A 26332-nucleotide genomic window follows, 5' to 3' on the forward strand; every position below is an offset into this window, starting at 1 on the left:
AGAACTTAAAATTTTGGTGGTGGTGATGTCTATAATACATTTTATATTAATGTGAAATAGGGCTTTTATCTTGTATTTTTATTCTGTACATTTAGGAATTTAGAATAAATGAATCGTACCGTGTAATTACTGTTTTTGGATTCTAGGTGAATACTGCTGTTCCATTTATTGATAAATGACTAATACCAGTTTTAGTAACTTATAAAAGTGGAGTAGGCTTTATTTTGATAGACCAAATGACTTGTTGATTATATTTTTCCCATTATACAGACAATAGAGAGTAGTTCAGCTTCAGTTTTTTGCTTGTGAGAAATCATTCTGCGATTTGTGATTGTCAAATATCATAGGGCAGATATCTCTGATCAGTACATGTGCAATATTTGTTCTCACTGACTGACTGGAGGTGGTTGGTCTCTATAAATCAAAAGTGGAATGTTGGATTTTGATTTTGGTAGAAAATCTTTTGTAGAAAGTACAGAATTGAAACTAGGTTTTGCTTATGGATTTTACTACCTTAGATGCAACATTGTTGCTTTTGTTAGGTATAAACCTAAAATGGATTTCTTCAGTGAGGGGAGGACATCGTCTTGGCATACTGTAATGTCAAGTGAGGAAAGTTGATTTTTTGGATGTGTGAATGTTTTCTTGGGGTGCTTGTTGAAAGAAAAAGTGTTGAATAATTTGTTTTTGGCATTAGTACTCATTTTCTCATTTTGTTTCCGTATATCTCATGGTTTTGATATTTAGGAGAATTTGCCCTGTGACATTGCTCTGATAACTTTGCCATCAGATAGGACCGATTGTTAATAACTTGCCTTGTTGAAATGTGTATGTATACTTAGAATTTGATTTGAAATACAAGGGAATGGTTGCGATGTATCTGTTGTATTGGTTTGGAGGTGGAGTTTCTTGGGTTTGTTACTTAAGGGTGCCCATGGTAATTTCATGCTCTTAAATTTAAGAACTTTGTTTTGCCTGGCTCTGTGTGAAGTAAATATATTGTGGTCTTGAGAATTTTTTGGTGAAGTTTTCAAGGTTATACATAATGGGTTAAAGAATTTTGTGAACGTTGAAAGAAAAATGGAGATTCTTGGATATAAACTAGTTGCGTTAATTTTTGCCCTAATGCAACTGAACACTAGGGAGGCGCTGTTGAGTTGTACCCCCTTTTTCCAGTTGGGATGGAAAATCCCCCCTTACAATTTGTCTTTAGATAATTTTTAGACTTCATAAAGAAGGCAAGAGTTGAATTTAATTTATGAAATTGAGGTTTTGCTTTTATTTAGACAGCCATTTTACCCATGGGGGGGGTAATTTTTTAAAAGATTAGTACTTAAGCTTAGCTTTATATTCTCTAAGAATTATCCCTCTTTCAAAATGGCTTGATAAAACACCACTTCCTGTCCAGAGAGGAAGTTATTTTAGCTCAAGGACTGAAATATTTAGCAGATCTTTAGACAAAAGGAACAAATTACATTTCTCTCTGGCTTAAAAAGGGTGCTTGAGCCAGAGGGGGTTAAGAAACCCTCCCTCCTCCCCTTGATGGGGTGGTCTGGTGGGGCAGGGAGGTGTGGGGGTAGGGGTCTTCAGGCTCCCTGGGATGGAGGATCTTTTTTTTTTCTTTCTTTTTTTTTTTTTTTTTTTTTTTGGTGGAGATGAAGGGGTGGGTCTATGGTACATCACCTGAGTTGTGGGGTAAATGTAGAGAGTGTCAATCAAAGGCAGAGCTCTCAGAGCTGGGAAGGAGGCTCTAGATGGCGGCTGTGCCTTAGAGAGAGCGCGCTCTGCTCCCTGCCTTCGCCTCACTTTACGCAACTTTCCCTAACTTTCGGGCAGCCTCAGGGGGCCCCCGCAGCCCCCTGCCTCTCCTAGTGACTTGCTGGGGTCGATTTGAACCTTTTTAAGGGAGAAAAGCAGCTTTTGGGAGCTTTCTTTTCGTGCCTTGTTGGAAAGAAGCAGCCGTACTGAGAGCCCAGGTCGTTGTTTTTTCCAGCTTAGAAGCCATGGCGCACCTCCATTTTTGTGCGCTCTCCTAATGAGGTTTTTTTTCTTCCGGACCCGTTTTAGTATTAATTGTTGCTCTATTTTTTTGACCAGTTAACATATTTGAGGATTATTGTATTTATTTTTCGTTTTTGTAACGGAGAATTTTGTTTTTATTTTTAATTATTTGGGATCTGATATTTTTCTACTACTAGATAGGACTCTTGCTTTGGACCTACTACATGGATCAGGTAAGCCCATGATCATTAGTGATAATTTTAAAGATTTATATGTTTAAGTTTGCTTTATTTTCTGTAAATATGAGAAATTCCTGGATGACGCAATAAGATACAGAGATTGTTATTTGTATCCAGTGTGTTACTTTGAGAAACTTTCCTTATTGATAGTGATGATTCCTTCTGTTCGGTTTATCCGTTTTTGTTTTTTTTTTTTTTAAAGAAAAAATAGAAATATTTTGTTTTTTGGTGCTTACCGCTGTTGTATTATAACAATATCGCTACATCGTCAGGACTTTGTTCCTGATAATAAAAACATCGATAGAAGCTGGGACCTTACCTTTCTTTCAACTTTTGACAGTAAATACCTGGGCACAGGACTTCAAAGCAAACACAGATTCCCCCTCCCCCTTAATATTTAAGAATTAAAAGATGATGAGAAATAAGGACAAAAGCCAAGAGGAGGACAGTTCGCTACACAGCAATGCATCGAGGTATGAGCTATCAACTTTCTTCCTTTTTTCTCTCTCTTTTTTGGGGGAAACCTCAGCTTACATTGTTTACCTTGACAGACAGGGATAGCTGTCTGTTTTATTTTAGGTATTTTACTAATTTGGATTCGTTTTTTAAAGCGTGACCTTGAGATTGCTAATATGCCACACCCTAATTTTTTGGTAGCAATTTATGAAAGTTGAGTTGTGACTTAAGGCCTCTTACAGCAGTCAAAAGGTAAGGTACCTTTATTCAAGGGGGCCTTTCCTGTAAACTCCAGTTTTTCTGTCAATAAATTTCAGTTTTTAGGTTTTTGTGCTGTAGAAAAATGACCTTGTCGGTTTAGCCATTGCTGCATTGCACCATTTTACATACAAGGCAAATTTTTTCTTTGAAGAATCTAGGATACCCAAACTTGTAACTGAAGGCCATAGAGGAGCCTTGTGGTAGTAAATTATAGTAAATAGACGTTTGAGAAAGTTATATGAATGAAAAAATGTACATTTTAAAATGAAATTGCAAAAAGGACCCTTTGACTGATGCCTCTCAGTTTGTATTTTTATTTGACTCTGTATTTCTTTTGATACTCTTGACATTTTAGGAAATTTTGATAAGATTTATCAAAACCTTTACTCGATGGGTACAGTTCCTGCATTTATGAAATCAAACCTGTGATCACAGAAATCCTGGAATACTCTTAATATACTTCTCTTTTGTGTTTGTTACTGTGATTCTATTTGTATATTTTACATTTAAAATATTTTAAGGTTTGCATTTATATGCTCATATTAAGACAGTACTTTCTGGTTGGTAGACCTGTATCTTTTGCATTTTAGTTGTAGCTGCTTTTAAATTTATTGATTTATTTTGACAGAGTCACCTGGAATGCTTTATCTTCTGAAGCTTACAAATACAGTTTGTTCAAATCACGATTTGTTTCATATTTGTTGGAGTACATTATTAGTGACTAAGTAATAAAGCCTCTGAGACATTTTGTTGTATGAACTGTATATTAATTTTTAAAAGTGCTTATGAATACATTTCTTGATGTGTGTACTTATAAATTGTCATGAATTTTAAATCATGCAGTTAAGGATGTGATTGGTTATATGATTTTTTTATCCAATTTTGTTTTTACTTCTATAATTTTATAGAAATAATATACTTTATTATTAGGTTAGTGAATTCAAAAGTTTTGAGATGGTTTATTGCCAGGTTGAGTTTTATTTATGTTTTATTATACTTAACAATATTTTGACCCTTTAAAAATACTTTCTAAATTCTTTTGCAAATTGAGTTGTCACACAGTTTGGACTGTCTTTTGAACTGAACTGCCCATGTAATTACCCAGGTTTGATTTAGGACAGGAAACTTATCTAACTGATCCTAAACTGCTTTTTCTGAGAAGTTAACACCAACTTGAAGAAACAGGAATCCCCAGGTGGATTTGACAAATTACTAAAGATCCAGTATCTAAAATTGTTACTCCCTTGAGTATTTATGATTTGCATAGTCTCACATAGGTTTTGGCTCTCTCATGCAAGGTTTGTGGTTAACATCATTGATGAGACTGCCTTCTAATTTAAAAAATTAAGCAGTGTTGCTATTCTTTCTTTTAATAATTTACTTACCTAGAAACCGACTTGGAAGTTATCATGACTTTGCCTGTTGGCAGTGGGGTTACAGCTTAACTGGAAGCGCGCACTGTACTTTCAAATGCATTTTGTCAAGTGTTTTGATTCACAAACCTGATGAATGTCCAAAAATATCTGATAGACTCCCTGAAGATGGAGTTTTAAATTAGTTATCCGAAATTGCATATCTGAATACATGTACATAATTATGACATCACTTCCTTTTAAAATTATAAAGCTTAACAGGATGCTAGTGGTGTTTTATTGTAGTAGATTAATGTTACTTTTAGGAAGCTACAATTAAGGAGACTGTTTAGGTACTAGTACTTGGTCCCTTAATCCATTAGAATTTCCTCGCTAGGACCTAGTTTCTATGGCACAAAGTCTAGTGTGCAGGGAATACTACAAAAATTTTGTATCCTGAGCCACAAGAGGGGAAGGGAGGAGGAGTTTGCAGGTCAAGTAAACTTAGAATTACTTTAGGAATATGAAAGGATTGAGTGCAAGTTTAGGTAAACCTGATACTTCCCTGTTTTGGAAATAATGCAGTCACTTAATAGTTCTTACATAAAGTTGTATGTTACTCCTGTATTCTTTGGTTAATGCTTTTAAGTATGTTACACGTTGCATATCGTGATTTCTGAAGATTAAAAAGTTCATTTTCAAAAAATACGAATTTAAAAATACCTTGATAGATTGGTAAAGTTTCTAAATATTTAAAACAAAGTTTTAGTGATGGACATACATAGAAATGTATACCACACACTTCTTACCCAAATAATTGGCAGTTTGGGATAACTCCAATAATATTAAAGAATGGAGACAGGAGAGAAGGGAATGTGATTGGAACTGTGTGTGCACACAAAGAGTTCTGTTTGTTCTAGGACGCTGCGTTTGCAATTTTATCTAAAAACACAGTTTATTAAATTTATCTCTAAATCGTCTGCCTTTGAACCAGATTTATTTTGTCAACCTCTGATGTGGGCAAATTTTAATCAGCCTTTTAGCAGTTATTCTAAATGCCTGGGGCTAATTACAAATGGCATAATGCAGTTGCTTGTGGACTGAACAGGCAGTTTTTTAAGTGGCAGCCATTTTATGATGCTGATAATTCTTAAGAATCGGGATTTTTGAGAAGACAAAATCGAATTGAAACTTGAAATATCAAAACTCCTTCCCACCCCCAGCCTCCCCTTTCTTGGTTCTCTGGTGCGAAAATAAGGGGCAGCTTGGTAGGTAGCGCGGGCAGCAGCTCCGTGAGCCCCTGGCATCTTGGTGCAGGTCCAGCTCAGTCACAAAATGGCTGTTCCTTTGTGCCGCAGCGCTGACAGACATACTGCATTGCACTGTGTACTCGCCAAACAGCAGGAAGTTGCCGTGCCGAGTTCAAAGGCCGGCCGGCGCCGGCGCCGGCGCATGCTGCTGATTGGCTGTGCGCACGCCTGGTAACAGCGGGTCAACAGCGGCGGCCTTCGGCAGGCCCCGCCCCGTGACGTCAGGCGCGTCCCCTCGCTCCTAGGAGGAGCGAACGCAGTGACGTAGGGCTGCGTGCGCAGCCGGGGTGCTGCCTCTTCGTCTGGGGAGCCGGCAGCTTTGGGGGCGCGGGGTAGGAAAGGGAAGGGGAAGCAGCCCGGACCGGGGCTTTCCGGTGGGTGGTCACCCGACCGGCTTCGCCTTTGGCAGGCCTCTGCGCCCTTCCTCCTAGTCCACACCCTGCAGCGTGTATTTTCTTGGCCCTTCCCTCGGAAGGGTTGGCGTCTCAGAAAGCGGCTTCTACTTTTGGGGAAAGTAGAAGGCACTATTCGGAAGCCTTCAAATCGAAAACCTACCAGTTTTTACATTTTTCGCTTTCCTTTCTCATATTCTAGCGGGTCTTTTTTTTTTTCTCCCCCCTTTTTTTTTTTTTTTTTACCTTTTTTGTTCAGCGTGAAGAGATTAGTAAACTTAATCTCGTGTTACCATTGACCAAAACCTTTTCACTGTCAAGAGGAGATATTTTTGTTTACAGTGAAAGGTCTTAACGGGTGTTATAGCTGTTGGGTGATCATGGCTCATAGAAAAAGGGAGGATTATTTGAACTTGTCCCCGTCCCCGTGCATTTTTACTTGGTACCGTACATATTCTCAGTTGGCATTTGATGGAGGAAAACCCAGGTCAGTATGTGCAAAGTGGTTTATGATTAACATTAACTCTGGAATAAGAAAGCAGCTTAGGAGTTTTCACAAAGTAACTATAAATATTAAGTTAGCTTTAAAAAATAAGACAGCATGAGGCATCCATTACTCTGCAAACAAGTGTTATAAAACAACTTTTAAGCGTTAGTAGCACTTTGCTAGAGAACGGTGACTCCCAAAACTTGGTTGATAGTGGAATGGATCACCCGGAAGAACCTTGGGAAACCTCTCAAATCTCCCATTCTGGAGATTTTGCTTTGGTCCTGGTAAACTGATTACAGTGCTGTGGTTATGCTCATGGTCTGTCTGGTTTGGAAACCCTTTGCAGGGATTTCTGTTTGGAAAAAAAAAAAAAAAAAAGAAATTAGAGATTAGCGATGATGACTTCATTATTCAGTTACACGTAATGAATTTCAGCCAGAAGGAAAGGCTGTATTGTTTTCCTTCTGCACCTTAACAAAAAAAAACAAAAACAAAAACAAAAACCTTTTTTTCTGTGCTTTTGGAGTCCTTTTAGCACCGACAGGAGTGAGTTGTCACCTAGTTGGCCATATGTCAGAAGTTTCTTACCGAGTAAGATCTGTCGCTTGCAGAGAGATGTGGACCAGAGAGAGAGAGGTTTACCTAGGCATACCTTAAGTTTCTGAAGAAGTTTATAAAAGGTAAAATTCACTGTAATAGTGGGTTTTGTAGGTTCCCACAGTCTCGATTCTTCAGGAAGAATTCTTTGGATACTTTATGGAAACATTAGGTGAAACAGGATTTTCAGTTTGTTTTATAGACTTGCTCCTCAAAGATTTGATGATGGATTTTTAAATTGTATGCTCAATTATAAGTTCTATATAAACGAATTAGCTTTAGATAGAGGTGAATTCTCATGGAACTTGATCACTAACTGGTGTTTAGAACTTCTGAAGTGCATCCAAAGCAACAAGAATGGAGGTTCTTTCTGTGTATTACTGAGATTGACTTCTTGTTAGTTGGATTAAACTTTTGTTATTCGCTAAGTGTCCTTAAGTTTCTAAGAACCGTGATAGAATTCAGTAGCATTGCAGTCATGTTCCAGGATACAAACTACTCTGTTGAAGGTGTTTAGTCCCAAATAGATACTGTGTGTGTTAAAATGCATATTTGAATAATAGCAACTTATCTATGAGCTGTTGGCATGCCACGTGGAACCAGTGAACTTTTTAAGGAGCCAGAGTGATTAGGTTTGTACGTTAAGACTTTTGTGCGTTTTTCTTCTGCCTTTAATCTCTTTGACTTCTTGGTTTTAAAACCTACAATTTCCAATTGATATTTGGCACCTTAGGAATTAGCATCTTCTGTAAAGATTAAGTCATCGCGGGAACGGCATCAGACAATATTTGATAAGGAGTGCTGTGCAAACTTTACCAAGTTATTGCTTGAGAGGTGAATCTGGAAGGTCAGTTGAATTTTACCTGACAGTATCTGAAACTCACAGATTTTATAATCAGTTGATTCCTCTCCCCACCCTCGTATAGCAAATCCCTAACAGTTGTGAAAGATGCTTCCTGAGGTCATTGAGCTTTCCAGACTCCTATCCTTTCTCCTGTAAGATGGGGCACTACTGTAAACTTGCTCCTAACACAAATTGTGAGTGCTCTGTCACCTAGTAAATTTTTTCTGATTTTGAGTTGTTTTTGTTTTTGCTTTTTTTAAAAAGGTGTTTTAGGTCCTTTGTAAAAAACCTTAGATTTCAATTGGCTTTCTTGAGGAATGGGGGGCACATGAGCCAAGAAACTTTTTTTAATCGCCTAAGAATTAGTATACCAATAAACTCTGCTGGGTGCTTGTCATAGCTGAGCAATTCCCTCCTGCTTTCCAGCCTGCCTGGGCACTGAATTGAAATTCATACCTTGGTAAAATTGGTTAAATTGCTGTTGCTTTGGAACTTCAGTGTTATTAGTGTAAAGCCAGAACAACAAAATTTGACTCCATCATCAAATGCCCATCAAATACCAAATACCATCAAATATCTATGCTTAAAGTCTGTTGTATGTTTACGTTGTAATCAGTAAGCACAGTGTTGGAACACATTTTTTTTTTTTTTTTTTTTAATGTCTGTTATGACCTTGTCTCCTAAATAGTTTAAGCTTTAATTAACAGGACAAGTCTGGGGAGAGGGATCTTTTTTAAAAAAGCTTGAATGCAATTTATGAGGTGGGAAATAATGAGCCTTTGTGAAATAAATCCCGGAGAACCTAGGTATATGGAAGGAAGCCTTTCATGCTACATTTTGAAACACTTGCAATTTAGTATTTTATTGTTACGATATTTGGTTAGGATCACCTTTCTCGGTTATTTCAGTGACATCGTCTGGATTGTGTTTCCTACTGAAAAGTACTTTAAATTCCCTTTACAGGAAAGTCTCCATAGTTTCGGGGAAATGCTGGAGCTTTGGCGAAAGCATCATTTTAAGGATGGTTCTGATTTTATACTTTGAATTCAATCTAGGAAGTTATTTTGTTATTTGTGATGTGTTTAACTGTTAACCTCAATGCCTGACGAGAGCATAGTTTATTTGTATACTAATTCTTAGACGATTAAAAAAAGTTTCTTGGCTCATGTGCCCTCCATTCCTCAAGAAAGCCAATTGAAATCTAAGGTTTTTTACAAAGGACCTAAAACACCTTTTTAAAAAAAGCAAAAACAAAAACAACTCATAAGCAGAAAAAACTTACTAGGTGACAGAGCAGTCACTCACAATACCTAATACCCACCAGTGCAATGTTTCCTTGAGTACTGAAAACTGTCTCCAATTTAGGCCAGTGAAGTACTTGTTGGATTTTTAGGTTCCTGACTTTAAAAATGTGGATAATGATACTCTTCATTGGGTAATGAAGTTAAGTAATATAATGCCTATATAGTGATTCGCAAGGAGGCGGTTACATTGAAAGTGCTTATTAAATGTAAGTTGTGAGTAATATTTTACTGCTAATGCTTTACTTTCTTCCCCCTCCTGTGCTTCATTAAGAGCCAAATGGTTCCTGAGAGTTGAAGTTGGCGTCCTGGCCTCCCACAAGAGGTCTTTTAGGCCACTTAGGAGAGAGGGTTGTTAAAATGATTTTAGAAGGCAAGTCTGGGGTGAGTTCGAGCCACCGCTTCAGGCTCTGTGCTGACAGCTCAGACCCTGCTTCTTCAGGTTCTGTGTCTCCCTCTTGCTCTCTGTCCCTCCCCTGCTCATGCTCTGTCTCTCTCTCAAACATAAACATGAAAAAAAAAAAAAAAAGGCAAGTCCGTTTTTGTTAGTTGAAACCTTGGGTATGTTTTGCAGTTAATCTTCTTCTAGAATTTCTTTCTGAGAAAGCCAGCCTTTTGAAGGGAGAGTATGATTCTTCCTGGACCAGAACAACTTCTTGTGTGAGTCACAGCCCTACCCGTGGCACTTAACTCTGACCAGATCCCTTTTACCCCTCTTCTGGAGCTAGTGGTTATTGCCCTGGTTTACCCTCTGCCTCATTTCCCCTCTCAAGCTGCGCAAGAGTGAATAATGAATACCAAGGAGCAGTGCTCTTTGGATATAGATGTAATTGCAATATTTCCAACCAATGTCTACTTGGCTGTGGCTTGCTCTTAGTAATCCATTCTCAGCATATCATCATATATTGGACTCAGCATAACGTCCAGGGTTCAGTGTTATTCTGCTAGGACTGTAGTCTAGGCTTAAGATTTCTGTGTTGTTGGTTCTCCAACTTTATTTCCTTTTCTTTTGGTTTGTGAGGGAGTTGAGTTCTGTTTTTTTGTTCCTATATCAGGCTCTGGAGAGCATCTAAAAATTCTTCAGCCCTGCTCCCCAGGATTGAGTTAATTTTACAAAGCCCTCCATGTGGTTTACAGTTGCGTGTTTCCGTATGTTTGCATGTGTTTCACCTCTTGACAGAGCACCTCTTGTATTCTCTTCTTCTTCTTTTTTTTTTTAACGTTTATGTATTTTTGAGACAGAGAGAGACAGAGCATGAACGGGGGAGGGGCAAAGAGAGGGAGACACAGAATCCGAAACAGGCTCCAGGCTCTGAGCTGTCAGCATAGAGCCCGACGCGGGGCTCGAACTCACGGACCGTGAGATCACGACCTGAGCCGAAGTTAGACGCTTAACCGACTGAGCCACCCAGGCGCCCCTCTTGTATTCTCTTCTAACTGTTGGTGTTCCCGTTGCCTCATTTTCTCTGTGCCCCTTTTGGGCAATTTTACCAAAAACTTAGGTTGAGAGATCTGGAAGCAAAAGTGGGTGGGGCTCTCTTAAGGGTTGTTGTATGCTTGATGGAAGATGGACAGTTTCCGCATTAAACGTCATGCTGGATCCAGCAGTAGCGTACCTTTAACAGTGAATGCTGATGGAGTTTTGACTCCCAAGATTTTTGAATTCTTGTCCTAATTGCTTTAAATTCTAGTGCATCTCTTCTTTACTAGGATTCTCTACTTAAGCCCTTTTTAGATCCCTCTAAAAGTTTGGATTCCAGAGTTGACTTTTGAATGCAGGAATGCATTCCATTCAGAATCCCCTTTCCTTAACAGCTAATTCAGGTAACTGTTGAAAGCAGTGGACGTGGGCTCTGCTGTGAAGCAATTATTTACAGTGGTGGGTTGTGAATTGTCCCCAGCATTAAAAAAAAAATAAAAGAGAATACAATAGGATAATAAACCTCAGGAATGGCATTTGTATGGTTTATTTCTAAGTCAAGCAGTGCCTGTAATGCTGGTAATCTTTCATTTTGGATTGTATCATAAAGGAAAGCAGCATGTGGTAAGCATTTTGTGGGAAAATACTGGAATAGATTTATGCTTTTTGGAGTGGTTACTCTGTCAGGCACTGAAGGTGGGTTTTGTTTTTTTCTTTTTCATTGTGTATTTAATGTGGTGGTTAGTGTAGCAGCAATGCTAGTGACCTTCTGGTTAGCCAGCTCCCCAGGTTAACTGTCACAGAACTCTCTTCCTTTGAAGGCCTGTGGGGGGTCCTACACCCTGCTGAGCTCTTTTATACCCATCCCATTGTGTTCCTTCACTTTGCGCTGTATACATAACAAGGATTTGCAGATACTTCTCAGATTTATTTATGCTGGTTTCCCTTGTAATTTTGCATTTCAGTGACATACCAAACCAACAAATGAGATGATTGTGACAGGTATTTCAATGGAAACTATGTTGTATGCTTTGGAAAGACACAATACCTGTCATTTATAGTACCTACTGTGAGCTTGGAACTTGTTAGAACCAGTCCTCTGTATGTGTTAATTTGGGTAGTCTTCACACGTCTGAGACAGGTGTGATTATCATTACCCTATTTTGCCAATAGAAAACAGGCATTAGGGGAAGCAGATGGTGGCATTGGATTTAAACACTGGCAGTTTGGTTTCAGGGTCACTTAAGCATCTTGTCAAAAATTGCCATCAAGGGGCACCTGGGTGACTCAGTCGGTGAAGCGTCCTACTGTTGATCTTGGCTCAGGTCATTATCTCACATTTTGTGAGATGGAGCCCGAGTTGAGCGCTGCGCTCACAGCTGGGAGCCTACTTGGGATTTTCTCTGTCTTTTTCTCTCTCTGCCCCTCCCTCGCTTGTCCCACACTCTGTCTCTCAAATGTTAAAAAAAAAAAAAAAAAGTTGCCATCAAAAAAAAAAATTGTCATTTGATTAAATGGTTAGAGGAAACTATAGTAGGGGAAAATAGTAAAAATCTAGAATAATCCTGTACTCTGTTTCTCTTAAAACACTTTTAAAGAAACCGAAAACTCAAAATACATTTTAGGCTTGATTGATACTGGAAACAGAGTTCAAGAAGTCATTTTGCATAAAGAATTTCTAGTGAAGATGTTGCTGGTGAAGTTAATTCCCACGGGGGTAGTTGGGGAAACGAGGAAAGACAGGTGTCTGGGAGGGGGAGGTACTGGGAATTGCAGAGGAACCCCATCCTTTTGCAGTCTGACTCCCATTGCTCCCCCACACACGTTGGGTTTGGCAGTGATTTATTTATGAAGACCAGGTTTCTAATTTGTTGTTTTGTTCTAAATTTAGTTCCCTTACTTACTTCCCAGGTAGCATTTGCATCAGAATCACTTGAGAACTTTTAAAAGGCCCCTTACCTGATTGGATTTTAGGGGTTAAGTAGTAGTAGGGCAGGGGAGATAGCATTCCAGGTGGGTCTGTTGGCATAAATAGCCAGGGTTGGAAACAGTGTTCTATAGACGTGCCCTGAAGGGAAATAGTTCTTGAATGTGGTGGGTGTGGAAAATCTTGAGTGTCTGCAGTTCCTGTATAAGGTTATTTGACATTCAAATAGAGCAGCATATGGCTGGGAAGTTGTGACTTTGAGGGCAGAGGATGATGGGTCAGATTCTCCATTTCCCTTGCTTGATTTACCAAAACATAAAAAATAAAAAAATAAAAAAAGTTCCTACTGAACTTAGCTTTACAGAGGCATTTAAGCCCCCAGATTTACTTGCTAAGAGCCACTTTGGGTGCTTGTTCAACGTACTCCCAGCCTTCTTGCCTGGGTATTTGAGTTCAGTCGGGTCTGGGAGGACGTGTCCCAGGAATCTATCTTGAAAAAAAACTATGGTGGTTTCTAGTGCTGATGCAGGTTTGGGAAATAAGAGCTAATTGGGACAAGAATTTTCATCTCTCTTCTGCTTTTTAGCTGTGTATGATCTTGGGCAAGAACCTCTGAGCTTGTTTCTTTATCTTTTAATAAAGGAAGAGTATGTGTCTCAGGGAAGTTAGACTTAAATAATACGTCTGAAAGCAGGGGCTAGGGACAGCCCCTCCCTGACTTGGCAGTGTCTGGAGATCTTGGAGCTACGGTACATCTGGTGTGTGCTAGGTAGAGGCTAGGGATGCTGCTAAACCTCTCGCAATGTGTAAGGACAGCCTCCCATAACAAAGAATGAATTAATCTGGCCCAAAGTGTCAGTAATGGCACACTTAAGAAACTGGTCTATAACATTTAGGAAAGTGCCTGCCACAGTGAGTATTGCCACCGTGAGTACTGAGAAAGTTGTGAGTTCTCACCATTCTGACTGATTTCTGTGGCTTGATCCAAGGACCGTACTTCCCTCCTCTGACTCTGTGGGGCAGAAGTCGCACTGACTATTGAGGTTAGCATTCAGGACTTTTAAATCTCCTTTGAACTGTTGGAGTTGTTATCTTTCGAAAGTCTAAATATCATAGCCTAAAGGTTAGTAAGGAAAGATAAGACTTTAAATATTCTGAAAGGAATTCAAACTAGTCCCATCTGTCCTCAGGGTTCTAAGTGGTACCCACCTGAGATGATAGGTTTATAGGAACAGCTTTCCCCCTGGTACCTGTTTTCATTACTTGGTGGGTTAGAAAGTCTTCATGTTCTTTCCTGCAGAGAACTTGTCCTATCCTTGCCTAGTCTTCGTGCCTTGCCAGATCTGAATTGGGTAGCTCTTTGTGAAACGATTATCTAGGTTTGTACCTCATCTAGGCTTCTTGCTATAGTTCACTTTTTTCCTCATGGTTTGTGTGCCTGAGTGCCATTTGTTTGCTTCCTAAGCTATTTAGGACTACTCAGTGTTACTTGGTTAGTGGAGGAGCAGAAGTAGCGTGGTCAAGACAAGGTTTCCTCTGGCACCAGCTGAAAATGTTAGGAACGTGCTTATCAAAGGTAGATGTTTTTCCCACATCAGCACTGAGTTTCTTAATTTGGGAGGTACTGCAGGAAGGTCTGCTTCTGAGTACTGATCAATTCTGCAATCTTAGAAACATAGCTCTTTTTTGAGAAATTCAGGAAAACTCAGAAAAATTGAAAGACTACAATTAAAGCTTTAAACAAGTTAGATATGGCTAAAATCCTATTTGCCCCTTCTCCTTAGTCACTTTCATGAACGTGGCATCTAAAAACCTTGGTATTTTAAAAATGTACATGGTTCATGTAATGTGCTTTTGTTTTAAAAATTGAATAGTTTTTGAAATTGTCATGTTGACATTTATAAATCTAATCCCTACTAGGTCTAACTTGTATTTAATTGCACAGTATGAATCTAAATTTAGATTATTCCCCCCCCCTTGGTTTTTATGAGCAGAGCCGTGAACGTTTTTATACTTCCCACCTCCCGCACAAGTTCAATAATTTGCCAGGTTATATACTCACAGATTTAATTGCATGATTCATATGCATATTTTGAGGTTTACTGGAAAATGCCACGTTGCTTTGCAAAGCATCTGCTGATTGCTTTTTCAGTAATGGTGTATGAATACTGTCTCCCCTGTTTTCTCCCCATCACTTAATACTATCATAGATTTTAATTTCTACAAAGCAGGTGAATGTGAACTACTCTGTTGTAATAATACATTTTCAAATTACCCCTGATGTTTAATTTCCTTTTTATAAGTTTCTTGGCCATCTCAGTTTTTCTTCTGTAGTTGCATGTCCCTTTCCTTTCCCTAGTTTTCTACTGGATTTTTCTTTGATCTGTGGTTATTTTTATGTTCTCTGTAGAAGTCCTTTGTTGTGCATACATTGAAATTTCTCAGTCTGTTACTTGTCTTTTAACCTTGTTTATAATGTAGCTTATTCTTCAGAATAGTAGGACTTGAACGAGAGGTGGAGGAGGTCTTAGAGGTCTTAAATGCAGTTCCGTTTATTTAAGGAACTACACCCAGTATTTTTTTTATCAATAAGAAACTCATGGTTTAATGATCTTTGCCTTTTTGTACTCTTCAAACACATAGAAGTGATTGAGAAGGAATCATTCTGGGAATCATTCTGCATCAACCTTGGGTGGTTTAAGGATCTGTTTAACTGAAGAACGTATGTATGCATGGCGGGGATAGCAATACCAGTTATAGTTGAAGAGTGTAGATTCCATAATTCATACTGTGGGGCTGATGGATAACATATGTATACACACTTGGGCTAAGACTTTCTATAAATGAGGATAATTTGTCTTAGAGGGTTTCTGTAGGGATTTAGAGGGCAATTTTTGCCCATGCCTGATGCGAAAGTGCTCCATAAATACCAGCTATTACATCATTGAAAGAATGTAGTCTGGAAATAAGTTTTAAGGAGTTCCAGTGTAGATTGCTTTGTGTTTTTACCAGATATTTCTATCACCAACTCAAAAAAACCATCCTCTGCCAAGCAGTTCAGCCATTTTGTTAAGTGTTTAGGAAAGTAAAGACTACCCAAAGCCTGAAATGGCAGCTCTCGGGCAGAGAACCCACACGCTTTCTAACTGACATGTTGCTGTGCTGCCCTCTTGTGGCCATCTGAGAAACGGTAATAAATTAAAACGAACAAGAGCTATTCCAGTGCTGCTTGCTCTCAAAGTCCAGTTGTGAAATATACTTCATACTACATTTCTGCCACCTTCAAAAAGGATTTTGAAGAGCTACCAAATCAACTTCTATCTACGAGTGACAAGTGTTAAGCTTTTTTTCATAAACATTTATTTCCTATTAGAATCTAAAATCACAGTTTTAACGAGAGTCCCTTTCATTATTTTTGCACTGATTTTCCCGTGTCGTGATTGTTCCATGAAAAGTTACAAGACTTGTTTGTAAATTAGGTTTGGAGTAATTTTAAGATACACTTACTTTTCATGAGGATTTTGTATATGTGGTAGATTCTTGAGTACTCCTTTTTTTTATTTTAGAGCACGAGTGGGAAAGGGGCAGAGGGGGAGAGGTAGAAAATCTTAAGCAGGCTTCATGCCCAGCCTGGAGACTGATGTGGGTTTGGACCCTGTGACCCTGGGATCATGACCTGAGCCGAGGTCAACAGTCGGATGCTCAATTGAGCCACCCAGGCACCCCCAGAATATTCCATTTTTAATTGCTTTATTCCTATTAATGCCTTTGAAAATCTGGTCATTTTATTACTTTATTTGTTTAGGTGAAAGCCTGATTAAAGGTCTCCTCTCCTACTAACTCAGTTTGACCCCGGTACATCAGCATCATAAGCTACAATTTAGTATTGACAATTATTGTATTATAGTTCGGCATTAATAGCAAGTCTGTGTAATATTTAATCTTGCCTTTGGAGGGAATAACTAGACTGTCAGTGTTTATAATTTTTGTTTCTTAAATATTCCTTTTCTTTTTTAAAAAATACTCCTTTTCTCTTTCAACATTTAGGAGCTTATCCTCCTAGGAAAGAAGTATGCAAATTAATTGAGTTATACCTTTATTAAGACTCTTTTTCTTGTAAAGGTAATATCATGTTTTTTTCTTTCCAGTTTTGAGAAACAGTTGGTATACATCACTGTGTAAGTTTAAGGCAAACAGCATGGTGTTTTAATTCACATATACTGTAAAATGATTATCACAATAGGTTTGGCTAACATCCCATCTTCTTATACTGGTACAGTAAAAAAAAAAAAATTTTTTTTCTTGTAGTGAGAACCTGTAGGATTTACTCTCAACAACTTTCAGATAGATTCTACAGCAGTGTTAGCTGTAGTCATCTGGTATATTATATGTCCCTATTACTTACCTATCTCATAACTAGAAATTTGCACCTTTTTGGAAATACCTTCCTCCAGTTCTCCCTCCTCTCAGTGCATCCAGGCAACTATGAATCTAATCTCTTTTTTTCTATGAGATTTTTTTTTTAACGTTTGTTTATTTTTGAGAGAGAGCGTGAGTGGGGAAGTGCAGTGAGAGAAGGGGACGGAGGACCCAAAGCGGGCTCTGCGCTGACAGCAGAGAGCCTGAAGTGGGGCTGGTACCCATGAGCCATGAGATCATGACCTGAGCCGAAGTCACGTGTTTAATCGACTGAGCCACCCAGTCAGGCATCCCCTATGAGTTTTTAAAATTATTTTATTTACTTTTTAGTTACTTTAGATTCCACGTGTGAGACTACACGGTATTTCTTTTTCTTAGATTGTTTCCATGTTTTGGTTATTGTAAATGCTGTCATGAACATGGAGGTGCAGGTATATCTTTTTGAGTTAGTGTTTTGGTTTCCTTTGGATATATTCCCAGAAGTGGGATTACTGGGTCATATGGTAGTTCTATTTTTAATTTTTTTGAGTATCCTCTGTGCTGTTTTCCATAGGGACTGTACCAATTTACAATTTCACCAGCAGTGGACAAGGATTCCCTTTTCTCTTGTGTCCTCGTCAACACTTGTTACCTCTTTTTGTTGATGGCCATTCTGAACTGGTGTGAGGTGACATCTCCTTGTGGCTCTTACATGCATTTCCCTACTGAGTAGTGATGTTGAGCACCTTTTCATGTACCTGTTGGGTTGTTTTATATCTTTGGAGAGATGTCTGTTGAGGTCCTTTACTCATTTTTAATTTATTAAATAATTTCTTTTTTTGCTGTTGAGTTATAGGAGTTGTTTGTATATTTTGGATATTAACTCCTTAAGAGATATAATATTTGCAAATATTTTTTTCCCATTCTGTAGGTTGTCTTTTCACTTTGTTGATGGTTTCTTTTGCTGTGCAGAAGATAATTTATTTAGTTTTAAATGTTTATTTCGAGAGTGCGTGTGAGCGCATACACAAAGGGGAGGGGCAGAGAGAGAGGGAGAGAGAGAATCTCAGGCATTGCGGGGCTCCATCTCATGACCCTGGGATCATGACCTGAGCCAAAAGCAAGAATTGGATGCTTAATAGACTGTGAATCACCCAGGCGCCCCCCGGTCACTTGTATATTTTTGATTTTGTTGCTTGTGCTTTAGGTGTCATATCCAAAAAATGATTACCAACACTACTGTCAAGGAGCTTTATTTCTGTTTTCTTCTGGGAGTTTCATGGTTTTAGGTCTTAAATTTATGGTTTTAATTTATGTTTTGTATTAATTTTTGTTGAGTGGTGTAGCATATGGGTCCAATTTGATTCTTTTACATATGAATATCCAGTTATCCCAGTACCATTTGTTGAAGAGAGGGTCTATTCTCCATTTTTTTTTTTTTTTTTTGCTTTCTTGTCAAGTATTAGTTAATCGTGTATGCTTGGGTTTATTTCTGGGCTCTCACATTCTGTCCCGTTGGTCTGTTTGTTTAATGCCAGTATCCTACTGTTTTGATGCCTGTAGCTTTATAATTTGAAATCAGGAAGTGTGATGCCTCCAACTTTATTCTTCTTTCTCAAGATTTTTAAAAGAATTTGTATTTATTTTTGGCTCTTTGGGGTCTTTTGTGGTTTCATATAAATTTTAGGATTGCTTTTTCTCTTTCTGTAAAAAATGCCATGGGAATCTTGTTAGGGATTGTATTGACTCTATAGATGGTTTTTGATAATACTGACATTTTAACAGTATTCTTCCAAGTTATGAATACCAAATACTTTTCCTTTTTTTTTTTTAAAGATTTTATTTTTAAGTAATTTCTACATCCAATGTGGGGCTCGAATATATAACCTCAAGCTCAAGAGTCACATGCTCCACTGACTAAGCCAGCCAGGTGCCCACCATTTGTGTAGTCTTTTATTCTTTTCATTAATGTCTTGCAGTTTTCAGAATAGAGATCTTTAACCTCCACAGTTAAACGTGTTCCTAAGTATTTTATTGTTGGTGATGCTATTGTAAGTGGGATCGATTTTCTTTTTTCAGAAAATTCATTTTTAGTGTATAAAAATAGGACTTATTTTTGTAGGTTAATTTTGTATCTTGCAACTTTAATGAATTCATTGATTAGACCCAACAACCTTTTGGTTGAGTCTTTAGGATATTCTCCATGTAAAATCATGCCATCTGCAAATAGAAGCAATTGCACTTCTTTTTCAGTTGCCTTATATTTCCTTTTGTTGCCTGATTGCTCTAGGTAGGACTTAAAGTACTGTGTTGAGGAGGAGCAGTGAGAGTAGGCACACTTGACTTATGCCTGATCTTCTAGGAAAAGCTTTCTGCCTTTTCACCATTGAATATGATGTTAGCCTTTTTTTTTTTTAAACACCCTTTTTCCCTAAATATTATTTTAAGTCTGCTAAATATGACTTTCTGGTTTCAAAAATAATTTAAAAAACAGTCTTTCTTTCAAATCTGTAGCTCATTTTGTGTAGGATTGGGGTACTAGTATCTCTTGCCTTGCATTTGATTCTTTTGTCTGGATATATTATGAGCCATTTAAGTGTTAAAAAGACTGATACTTATATAATGAGCAACTATGAACTCACCACTCAGCTTCAGTCATGTAACATCACCAATATTATTCTGTGATCACATCTGTCTCCCTCAGCCCCCAGAGGTAAGTGCAATTGTGAATTTGGTGTTTGTTTCTTTGGAGGTTTGGTTTTCATGCTTACTTGATTTTTTTTGTTGTTGTTCAAATTACACAAGTAGTTGATGGTTTCCATTAATATACTTGAAATAACTCATCCAACAGAGTAAACTGCTCTTTAATTTTTTTTTTTTTAACGTTTATTTATTTTTGAGACAGAGACAGAGCATGAGTGGGGGAGGGTCAGAGAGAGAGAGGGAGACACAGAATCTGAAACAGGCCCCAGGCTCTGCACTGTCAGCACAGAGCCCGACTTGGGGCTCGAACTCACGTACCGTGAGATCATGACCTGAGCCGAAGTTGGATGCTTAACCGGCTGAGCCACCCAGGCGCCTCCATGAGTAAACCACTCTTAACAACATAGGTGGTGTTTTTTTTTTTTTTTCCTTAAAAGGTATTGTGTGCACTGTTACATTTCTAGAGGTTGCTTCCCTCCACAAACAAATCTACAGCTGCAAAAGGCATATACGAGGATAGGTATATTTTATTAGTTACAGTGAACATTTTGGAAATCTAAATATTCTACTCAGAAATATAGAAATATGGAAGTATATCAAGGATATCTGTGGCTTGTTGGTTAAGAGAACAATTTAAAAATAGTCTAAATGTCCCACTAATTGGGGACAGATTAAATAAAAGTAGAGTTTTCATAGTAACTGGGGCAATTTAAAGGGAGTGATGTAGCATACGTATACACATACCTCGTTGTGGGTGTTGGTTTGGGACATTTCCATCACATCTGCAGTGATTCTTGCTTTTTAGCACAAAATGCTAACTGGACTATTAGCACTGGACTATTCTAGTTATCTTCAGCAGATGAATGCTGCTATTTGTGACTTCCTATGTCTTTAAATTGGGAGTTGAATATTTTCTGTCTGGTTGTTGGAATGTTTTGTGTTTCATGGCACTATATGGATCATACTAAGGTCTTGTGACAATTTTAGTTGGTGGTGATTGCCAAAATGAGATTTCAGCCTTAATCCCTTGTCTGGAGATAATATGCATTACAGTAATTAAAAAAACCATTAATTTCAAAAGTGTTTCAAAACGGTTGCATATTCTAGCAAAGTCAGTAAGTCCGCCTTTCCATTCTGTTCTCTAGCATGCATACTAGGTACAGCAAACGTCAAAGAAGACAGTTTAGCTCTCACATCTGTTAGGGAGGTCAACAAGTGACCAAATTACATGCATAGGATGGGACAAATGGGGAGGCAAAGAGGCACGGATGTTAACAACTGGGGCTTTGGAGTCTATCCCCTAGGCTGGGATGTGTCATTGCTAAAAGTAACGAGAGCCGGGGTGCCTGGGTGGCTCAGTCGGTTGAATGACTGACTTCAGCTCAGGTCATGATCTCACGGTTTGTGAGTTCGAGCCCCATGTCGGGCTCTGTGCTGACAGCTCGGAGCCTGGAGCCTGCTTCCGATTCTGGGTCTCCCTCTGTCTCTGCCCCTCCCCCTCTCATGCTCTGTCTCTCTCTGTCTCAGAAATAAATAAACATTAAAAAAATAAATAAAAGTAACGAGAGCCAGTGGTTGACGCGCAGACTGAAATGAGGCTGCCTCTTTGAGTGGCCCATGGGAGTAACTGCTCTGGCACAGTTGCTGTAGCAGAGTATCATGGAAGACTTAAAAGGTGCTGAGTTTAGGAATGGCGAGGGCACAAAGGATGTTTTCCTAGAGAAGGTAATAGCTGAGGCTTTAAGAATTGGAGTGGTGTTTGTCACAAGCAGAGATTGGAGGTGAGCGATCCTAGGGCTCATTCTGTACTCAGTGGTTCAGTAAGGCTGGGGCAGTGAGGGGGAGGGGGAGGGGGAGGAATGGTTAGGCATTGAGTCCTGAGAACTTGACAGGTGGAGGCCAGGTTTCATCCGGCATGCTGAGACGTGATGGTACCAGCATCAGGCCCAGGGTGGGTGAGGGGAGGTGGCCAGCTGACTCCTCACCCTCCAGGCCTCTCTAAGCACTCAGGGCTTTGGCTGTGTAAGTGCAACCTCCAGGTATGTTCCTAATTCCCCTTCTAAGTGAAAAGTGATTTCTTTATAGACTCCTTGTAAGGAAATTCTGGAGCTGCCTCTGGACCTTTAAAACTGTGAGCAGATGGTGGAGGCAAAAGTAATAACATTTCCAGCTACTGCCATGGATTGTATGGTTCTGACTCACTAATACTGAGCACTAGCCGGGAAGAACTTTGTGTTAGAAGGGAAATGTGAAATTGTGAAATTCTGAAAAGTCTAATGTTTGGATAAGGCCCCGACGTTTATAGAGTGCTGCTGTCATAGGTGCCATTTGTCATAGCTGCCTCATGACCTTACAGAGGATGGCACAGGTTAAAAAGTGGCATAGGCTGAGATAGGCTCGAGGACTGAAACCCAAGCTGTGGATGCTGCAGCCTGCACTTTTTAACTATACTGTCCAGCTTTCCTCTTTGTTTTCTTTGCCTGGTGGACTGCCTTATGCTTGGTCACAGGTGGAGGATAAGTGACTTCAGATGCTTTAGTCAGTTGGATCAGTCCGCCTTTACTGTTCAAAGGGCCAAGGAGTTAGTATAATGAGGCCTTGGAAGTGTGAATCACCTGTTAACAGGGATGCCTAACTAGTTTTGGACATTGTATAACATGGAAAAGGTTTACTTTTTGAGTCTCTTAAGGTTTTGAACCCTTGTGGTCAAATAGAATATGGACATTAGAGCCAGACTTGGGGGTTGGCATCCTTGCCCATCTCAGTTTTCTCATCCCTCACGTGGGGATAAAAATTCCCAATAGGGTGTTCTGGGAAATAAGCAAAATAATACATATAAAGTACTTAGAGTAAGGCCAGGCACCTATTAGATGATTAGGTAATTAATACATGGTTTTTCCCTTCTTCCCCCCCCCCCCCCAGGCTAGGACACCTCCCCCCCCAACTGACTGCATCCTCATCTTAACTCAAAGGCGCCTTTGCTGTAATGCACTTACTGTGGATCATGTGGGATTTTGGAGGGTCAATCCCAGTTCCCAGTGTACTGCCCTGGTCATTGTGTGGACACGTTTGTCAATTGATAGGCCCTAATTTCTAGTTGGGAAGATCTAGTGGGTGTAAGTACGAAGCCTCCCTTCTTTAACCTTTTGGGCTTCATGCCACGTGCCCTTTATCTCCTGGTTGCTGAACTCAAGGCCCTTTGGGTTAAGTTACGGTTACGCTCGCTTCTGGGTTGCTGCTAGCCTCCCCTCCTATGCTTTAGCTCTAAGCAGAAGAGTTGAACTGGCCACCTTTTTCTGGAGTCCATCCAGTTGAGGGCTTTTCCTTTATTTATTTATTTTTATTTTTTAAAATATAAGTTATTGTCAAATTGGATAACGTGCAGTGTTTACAGTGTGCTCTTGGTTTTGGGGGTAGATTCCCATGGTTCATCGCTTGTATACAACACCCAGTGCTCATCCCATCAGGTGCCCTCCTCAATGCCCATCACCCATTTTTCCCTCTTCCCCACCCCCCATCAACCCTCAGTTTTTTCTCTGCATTTAAGAGTCTCTTATGGTTTGCCTCCCTCCCTCTCTGTAACTATTTTTTCCCCCTTCCCTTCCCCCATGGTCTTCTGTTAAGTTTCTCAAGATCTACATATGAGTGAAAACATATGATATCTGACTTTCTCTACCTGACTTATTTCACTTAGCGTAATACCCTCCAGTTCCATCCACGTTGCTGCAAATGACCAGATTTCATTCTTTCTCATTGTAGGGCTTTCCCTTTAAAGTGGTTTCATTGCTACCAGTGTGCCCCTGAATTGCTTTTTTACTGTTTGAAAATGGGCAGGGTATGTAGCCTACGTGGCTTCCAGGATTGATACTCAGTCTTCCCACAGCCTCTGGTGTTTGTGTTTTGTAGCTTCTGCTGTCATCTGCCTACTTAGGTCCCTCCCTCCTGAGGGGTGTTTGGAATGAGGAAGGGGTGGCATGTGTGGTAGCCCATAGCAGTCTTTATTGGTTTATACTTTCACATCAGACTCAGAGTGCTCTTTTTGTTTATTTTTTTTCTGCTATCAGCTCTGGAACTCACTGCTGTAGATTCCCAGGCAGGACCTCTGGTTGGGGTTAGTGGGTGTGTTTTCAATACAACTCCCCAAATTTGCACCTATTGTTGATAACCAGTGATTAGATAATTGCATCCAGATTGCATTCTTACTCTTTGGGGAACTTCGCTTTGGTTTTGTTTTGTTCTGTGTTGATTTTTTCTTTGAGTGTGGGGAATATTTGTCTTGAGGACGGAAACACTGACACTGAACAAATAAGACTTAGTGGATCCTGACAGATTGACCTGGTTTCAAATTCTGCTTGTGTCATCTTGGGATACTTGCTTAATTATTTCTGGGTTTTAGTTTTTCCTTACCTGTCATTAAGGTTTCATTTTTTAGTTTTTCCTCATCTGAGTGAAGGAGAAAATAACATGCCCTTTTTGAGTTTAGTAAAAGAGCTAATCTATATAAATTAAGTGGTATATGGCATCATCTAAGCACTCAGGAAATGGTCGCTGCTAGGAATGTTTGGAACGATAATGACATTATTGGCAATATAAGAATGTAAAAGTGAATTTGAAGATTTTGATTTTGTATTACTAGAATTACTCTCTGCTGTCATTTTACCACTTTTTAAAAAAGATTTATGTGGAATTTTTAAAAAACAGATTTATGTGGCAGTTCTTATATCTTGTACTTTTTTTTTTTTTTTTTTTAAATTAAGTCACTCAGCATCTGAAGAGGCTTCGGGTTCAGACTCAGGCAGCCAGTCGGAGAGTGAGCAGGGCAGCGATCCAGGAAGTGGACATGGCAGTGAGTCAAATAGCAGTTCTGAATCTTCAGAGAGCCAGTCGGAATCTGAAAGTGAGTCGGCGGGTTCCAAATCCCAGCCAGTCCTTCCAGAAGCCAAAGAGAAGCCAGCCTCTAAGAAGGAACGGATAGCTGATGTGAAGAAGGTATCTACTTTGCTATACAGTGAAAATGTGCTGCTGGCTAGGACCAGCAAGCAGAACTTTATTTCACATGGAAAACTCATTAGTGTATTCGGATAATGAAAACTACCACCACCTTTTGTAATAATATACTGTCTGTGGATATAAAGATTGCTTTCTGTTCTACTCTTTGAATATAGTAGACACAGGGCCATAAGGGAAATAATTACACGAACCATCAAATTACAGGGCAAAAAGACAAATTTTTATAGTTTTGGTTTTTAACATTTAAAAAAGGTAATAGTACCGAACACTACAGAGTGAATTACTGACAGATTATGGAATGTAGTTGTGGAGCTTAGTTATGGGTAATAACAGTTCAAGAATAAGGGCAATTTTTCTTCTCTGAAGGATGGAAGGAAAATACTTCTCATAGGAAAAAAAGTTACTTGCATCTAGGCAATATAGATTTTGTTTGCTTAACGGAGGAGTCTTGTAGCAAAGAATGCAAAAAGGCAAAAATTGAAGTGCATAGTGTCTTCTCGTTGATGCACAAACTGGGATGCGTTCCTTTTGGGGAAAAATTAATGACTTGGCCTAATTAGTCACAAGAGCACAGCTTATCTTTTAAAATTCCATTTTGAGACAGTTAGGTGTGAATCACTGAAAATGCAAAAGAATATTCTTTTAGAAACTTAAAAGATGTCCTAATGAAAGTTTTATGCTAAATCAGTTTTTATTACTCTTAAGACAGAAATCTTCGTCGAGTACTCAGATTTTTGTAGTAGTACGAATAACTTTTTAAATTACCTGCAGGTTCTACAGAATAGCTTTGATAGATGCTTCAACAGATGAAGCATCTGAAGCCGTTAGGGATAAGAAAATGAAAGCTGTCCTTGCTAATTCAGTCATCACCAGTGACTTAGACACTCAAGTATTGTACCTTGTCTACCTGCTCAGTGTGTCAGTGAACCTTTGACAAGTGGAAATGCAAAAACACCCTGCATGTAGATTACCACTGAGAGATTTTGCTCTGAGTATCACTAAACTCAGAAACTTTCTCTCCAGGCTTGTAGCAGAAGGCTTTGCCTGGCAATCTTCAGAGGATAATGTCTGAGCCTGGTTTTCTCTACATCTAGACTGGGTATTCTTTTCAGAACACCACAACACACTTTTGAAGAAAGTATAATGGATAGAAAACGTCTGAATATAACTTTCTTCTGTGCAGTGAGGAATTCTTTACTTGAAAAGATAAAAGGAAACCATGGAAACTGTGACTTACATAGTGTTTAAAACTTCACTGAAATCTAGTTGACCGGGATTCTCAGCTGTTAACTATAAGACCGTGTGTATGTATGTATATATATATATAATTTTTTTTTAACCTTATAGAAGTAGATAAAAGGGAATTAAGAAAGGAGAAATTATTACTAAGACTGAATTTCAAAATACAAGTAAAGTTTCAGACAGAAATATTAAAATACATTTTAATTTAAAACTTTTTGAGGGAGAGTGTGTGTGCACGTGCAAGTTGGGTAGTGGGTAGAGGGAGGGGGGGAGGTCTTGAGCAGGTTCTGTGTTCTGCGCAGAGCCTGACGCTGGGTTGCATTTCAGGATCTTGAGATCATGAGCTGAGTCAAAATCAAGAGTTGGACACTTACCTGAGTGACCCAGGT

The 26332-nt window shown here is 39.0% G+C and overlaps 1 protein-coding gene across 7 annotated transcripts in view; it reads left to right on the top strand.

The window, feature by feature from the left end:
* Positions 1–1622: 1622 nt before the first annotated feature.
* Positions 1623–26332, top strand: part of CHD2 (chromodomain helicase DNA binding protein 2) — a 122716-nt gene continuing 98006 nt past the window's right edge. For 5 of the 7 annotated variants that reach the window (XR_006293183.1, XM_043554763.1, XM_043554766.1 and 2 more), the window contains exons 1-3: positions 2600–2713; positions 3586–6498; positions 24449–24680. Coding sequence is in view for 6 of the 7 variants with exons in the window: in XM_043554763.1 (XP_043410698.1) it covers positions 6392–6498; positions 24449–24680 (339 nt within the window). In the remaining variant the exon portion in view is untranslated. Of the gene's footprint in view, positions 2235–2580; positions 2714–3585; positions 6499–24448; positions 24681–26332 lie in introns of those variants that run through there. The other 2 variants (XM_043554764.1, XM_043554767.1) reach the window with 1 other exon arrangement.

This window comes from Prionailurus bengalensis, chromosome B3 (assembly GCF_016509475.1).
Source record: "Prionailurus bengalensis isolate Pbe53 chromosome B3, Fcat_Pben_1.1_paternal_pri, whole genome shotgun sequence".
NCBI lineage: Eukaryota > Metazoa > Chordata > Mammalia > Carnivora > Felidae > Prionailurus > Prionailurus bengalensis.